Below are 4,603 nucleotides of genomic sequence, written 5' to 3' on the forward strand. Positions count from 1 at the left end.
CGTCAACAGAGATGCCCAAATCTTCAAATATTGAGAAGACCTGCACATGTACATAAAAATATGATCAAGCTAACAAAAAGGTAGAATGGAAGCAAACAAACAAATGAGTCACGTCAGTTGCTTCATGTACCTTTGCTAAAAACCCGTACTGGCCAAGCATCCGTGTGCTCACTATGTCCAGCATGGTAACATTTGATTTCAACACAATGCTGGTCAATATGCTCTGCAAAAAAAAATGTAGCTCTGGCTATTTCAACGAACTCAGCAAAGCAGTAATGAGATATTGCACAAGAAAGAATCATAATCTACTAACACAACAAACCTTGCTCATATCTCTGGATTTAGTGATGACAGTACCAGGTGCATGACGATTGTATGAGTTCTTAACTCTCACTGGTATATCACCATCCCTAGCCGGTCGCATTGATTGGGGATGCAAAACCTACCAAAAGACAGGTATAAGAAGTTATATAAGAACAAATTCAATGGTTCCTAAAATTTCTGCCAACACAACTGACCTCCTAAACCAAAGACAAAAAGGAAAAACAAAGGCACGAGAATGACCTGTAAACTAAACTAAAACTTGAGTTTTGAGGTGCAACAGGTAACATTTTATTTGATCAACAAATCATAACTAAAAAAGAAAGATGAAATACCTGTGCACCAAAGTAGGCAAGCTCAGCAGCCTCATCAAAAGTCAAGTAGGGCACGGGTATAGCATTTTCATAAATATTAGGATCACATGTCAACACACCATCTACATCTTTCCAAACCTAGAAAAAAATAGTAAAGGCGTTACAAGGGACTTTTAGTTTTCATGAAGATCGAAACAACTTAAGTCTTTAACAACAGAGCCTGTTAGTCACAAGCAAGTTGGGGTAGGGTAGAGATGAAATCCAACATGATATACCAAGGGAAAAATTATACAAAAACATAAAAAGATAATGACAATACTATTTGAGGATCTAAAGCCTTGAACAACTTATTAATCCGTAAAAACTTAATAAACCTGAAACAAACACAAATATTTTATATACATTATCTAAGGATCTGAAACTGGAACACTGAAAAATGAAACCAAACCTGAATTTCTCTTAATCCCAAGGCTTTGCCGATGGTTGTAGCTGTCAAGTCACTGCCACCCCTGCCTAAAGTGGTGACAGCACATGATTTACATCCCTGAAATTGATGCGCATCATTACGAATCCAAACAAAGTAAACTTGACACTCTCAACAGAAAACATGTAGAAGTGCATACCTTCCCAAGAAAACCAGTGACTATAGGAATAGCAGGGTCATTCATCCAGTCTCCATGTAGCCTCTTCGCAACAGCAGGATAGGTGACTTCAAGAATATCCGCATTTGTGAAATCATCAGTGGTTATAAAGCCAATATCAAATGCATCATACTGCCAAAAACAACAACAATAAGTTTACGATATAATTGGATTGAAATTGGTGTTGTGGACCAAGTCCACAAAGACAGAGGGGAATACATATCTTAGAACCATGAAGAGATGGTTTATGTGTAATGTTATAAGAAATATTGCCCAAAATTTGAAGGCACCCACATGCAGTGTATGCCAGGACAGATCAACTGTGCCCTTGTTTGGATCAAAAGCTGACTTCCCTTCTTAGTCCAAAAAAGTTAGGTTAAACAAAGACTAATTTTCTTCCTGGAGTGGCCGGTGGGCAGGGTACATGTTTTGGCACTATCCAGGTTCCAGACATAGGAGACCATCTTCTATGGACTAATTGCATCCACACATTATTCTACCACAGGTTAGAATTGATTGTCTGACTAGAATCCAAACTTTCAGTTCCAAATTTAATTCTAGGTAACCCTCATGTGTTGCTTGTGCTAAATGACCTTGGAACAAAAAAAAAACTATCTGCTTCCAACAGATAAAATAATAAATATTAAATAATAGTATGTGTGTATAGAAGAGAAGCATAGCATTTGACTCACCTGGCGTGCCTTTTTCCCAAGTTTATTCAAATATGCAGCAAATATTCTTGTAGACATACATTCACCAAAGGAAACAAGATAATCTCTTGTCCTAAGAGTCAGCTCTTTCATCATAGCAACTCCTTTAAGAAGTTGCTCCAATTCATCCAATAAACCTGTTGAAATAAACATTGAAAGAGGCAATGTTTGAGTAGTGCTTCTGAAAGGCACTTTGATTGGGAGATAAACAAGTGCTAAACGGAGAATTAGCCAAAGAAAACAGATCACAATAATTGACCGCAGTTATTAAAAAATGCACAAGTTGTCACAATTCACAGTGGTATTACAGCTTAGCATCCACTTTGTTGTTTCTGCTTTGCTGGCTAAAATAATAGGTATAGAGACTGGTAGCACTATAAATTACTTAACAAGCGTGAGCACTGGCAAATAGTTAAACCGAGAAGGTAAATTGAGCTGTTATAAGATAAACAAACTGTCCCTGTTGTGCACACAATAAAATGGTTGCCGGTGGCATGGTGCATGCCGAAAATGGTTTGTATTGCTGACAAAAGAAATCATGTGATGTCCATGCAACTTCCACCAGGAAATATTATTCAGACTTCGCGGAGAAAACTATTGGACATCAAAGAGAACGATGTCCCGTTGTACGGCTATAACAAGAGCAAGAGGAATAGCTGAGGTGGACCGAGAGCAGAGTGGAGCAAACAACAACATACCTGAAACAATCGACCTATCTAATCCGAGCTCATCAACCGTCCTGATGGGAACAAAACAACGCATGGTCAGGTCCAGATGCTCGAGCACACGGCAACACGATCAATCAAAGGCGGCCAAAAGGCAAAGCGAAACACACCTAAGATGCAGGTCCTCGATGACAGCGAGCTCAGGGATTTCAGACGCCTTGGGGGCGCCGCAGCTCACCGCCTTCTCTCCGGCCTATACACAATCAACGAAACAAACAGGCACTCACATTTAGCTTCAGCTAGTACAACAAGCCAAGCAATCCGACGCCCGCCAGACCGAGAGCTAGAAATGGGCGGTACCAGGAGGAGGTTATTGGTGGTCTTCCCCATGGCGGAGAGGACGACGACCGGCGTCTCGTCGGGGAAGCTAAGGATGAGGTCGGCCACCTCCCGCATCCGCTCGGCCGACGCGAGCGACGAGCCGCCGAACTTCATGACGACGGTGAACCCCGCCTGGGCATTCCTCCCCGCCGCCGCGGCCTCCTCCGTCCTGAGGACAGCCGCCGCCACGTCCCCCGTCTGGCAGCGCACCGCCAGGCCGCTCCTCCGCCTCCAGCATTGCGCTCCCGGCCTCGCGCTCGCGCAGACCGGGTGCCGCTCCCTCCCGAGCTTGGAGGCGGCGACGGGCGCGTCCAGAGACTCCCGCGCGACCCCCGGGAACCGCAGCGCCACCGCCATCTCGGGACGAGGGTGGCGGGCGGTCGAGAGGCCTGTGAATTCTCCGGTGCGGGAGCAGGCGAGCGCGCGGCGAGGCTGGGCGGCCTGCCTGGTTCGAATCGAACGGGAAGCGAAGAGGAGGTGGGTGGTGGCGGCGAGACGGGGGTGTGCCGGGGGACGGGGCACTTTATATAGCCGGCGCGGAAACGGACGGCGCGGCGAGGTGGGCCGTTGGGTCAGCCGCCCAACGGACGGCGCGGATCAAACACCGGGAGCGCGTGGGGCCCTTCCCCAGCCCCGGCCCCGGCCCCGGGTAGGTTGACGTTGACCCCACCAGTGGACGGAGGGACGCAGAAAAATGAAGAAGCGAGCAGCGGGACGTAGCCGACGCGGGTGGGCCCCGCGCTGAACCTGGACTGGCGGTGCGCGTCGCCTTTTTTTTCTTCCGAGGGTGACGTCGACGCCAACAATTATGAAACGAAGTGAGTGGAGTTCGTTGGTGTGATATGAGTAATACCAATTACCAAAGCATTTTGTGTGTTGTTAGATTAGTGCTCGCATCAACGTCACAAAGTGTGTGGGAATTGCAAATATTAACTCGGCTTCGGCCTCGTGAGTACTCCTTTGCTTTGTGGTGCTGTGTTTGGTTCAGTTTTCGAAAGGTTTGTTTTGTTGCTAAAAAATACAACGCCAACTAAATAGGTAGAATCTAAAGCTATGTTTCTATAAATAGTTACTTTTGCGTAATACAATTTTCAGCATCGTCTTGGATCATATCTTTGGCTTTTCAGTTTTTATGCTTTTTCCAAATTGGTGGAAATATAGAGATGATTTGCAATTGTAAGATAAAGAGAGGAGGTATATTTTATAGTTCTTCCAAGCAAACAACTTGGAACCTTTTGACATCAGTACATCACATAGCTCACAGTAGATTTTTCAAACATACCCTTAGTCTGCTAAAAGGGTTTCAGCTATGATTCTTGAAGAAGCCATGCTAAATGGGATGCTAAAAAACGGCTTGCGCGGAGGTCCTTTTGAACAAAGAATCATAATCCAAAAATTTAGCTTCTACTAGCTCTTGCTTTGGGAAATGATCTATGAAACTTTTTTGCCAAATATTTTTTATTTTATTCGTTTGAACTTATCAGCCTACCTTATCAGCTGCAGGAACTATCAACCAAACAGTACCTTTATTGCTCAACTAGGGAAGCTGCATTATTAAAAAGCCAAAGCTA

At 44.7% G+C, this 4,603-nt stretch overlaps 1 protein-coding gene across 1 annotated transcript; it reads right to left on the minus strand.

Annotated features, from left to right (window-relative positions):
* Position 1: 1 nt before the first annotated feature.
* On the minus strand, positions 2-3,943 carry LOC136513790 (aspartokinase 1, chloroplastic-like; the record flags this gene model as incomplete). The annotated part of the gene is made up of 10 exons (XM_066507764.1): positions 3,012-3,943; positions 2,822-2,904; positions 2,685-2,725; positions 1,969-2,123; positions 1,259-1,408; positions 1,084-1,179; positions 657-773; positions 323-442; positions 131-223; positions 2-40 (listed from the first exon to the last, which is right to left on the minus strand). Coding segments are annotated over exons 1-10 (1,272 nt in total), but the record flags the coding sequence as incomplete, so codon positions are not given.
* Between the last annotated feature and the right edge of the window lie 660 nt (positions 3,944-4,603).

The sequence above is a fragment of the Miscanthus floridulus genome, chromosome 2 (assembly GCF_019320115.1).
Source record: "Miscanthus floridulus cultivar M001 chromosome 2, ASM1932011v1, whole genome shotgun sequence".
Taxonomy (NCBI): domain Eukaryota; kingdom Viridiplantae; phylum Streptophyta; class Magnoliopsida; order Poales; family Poaceae; genus Miscanthus; species Miscanthus floridulus.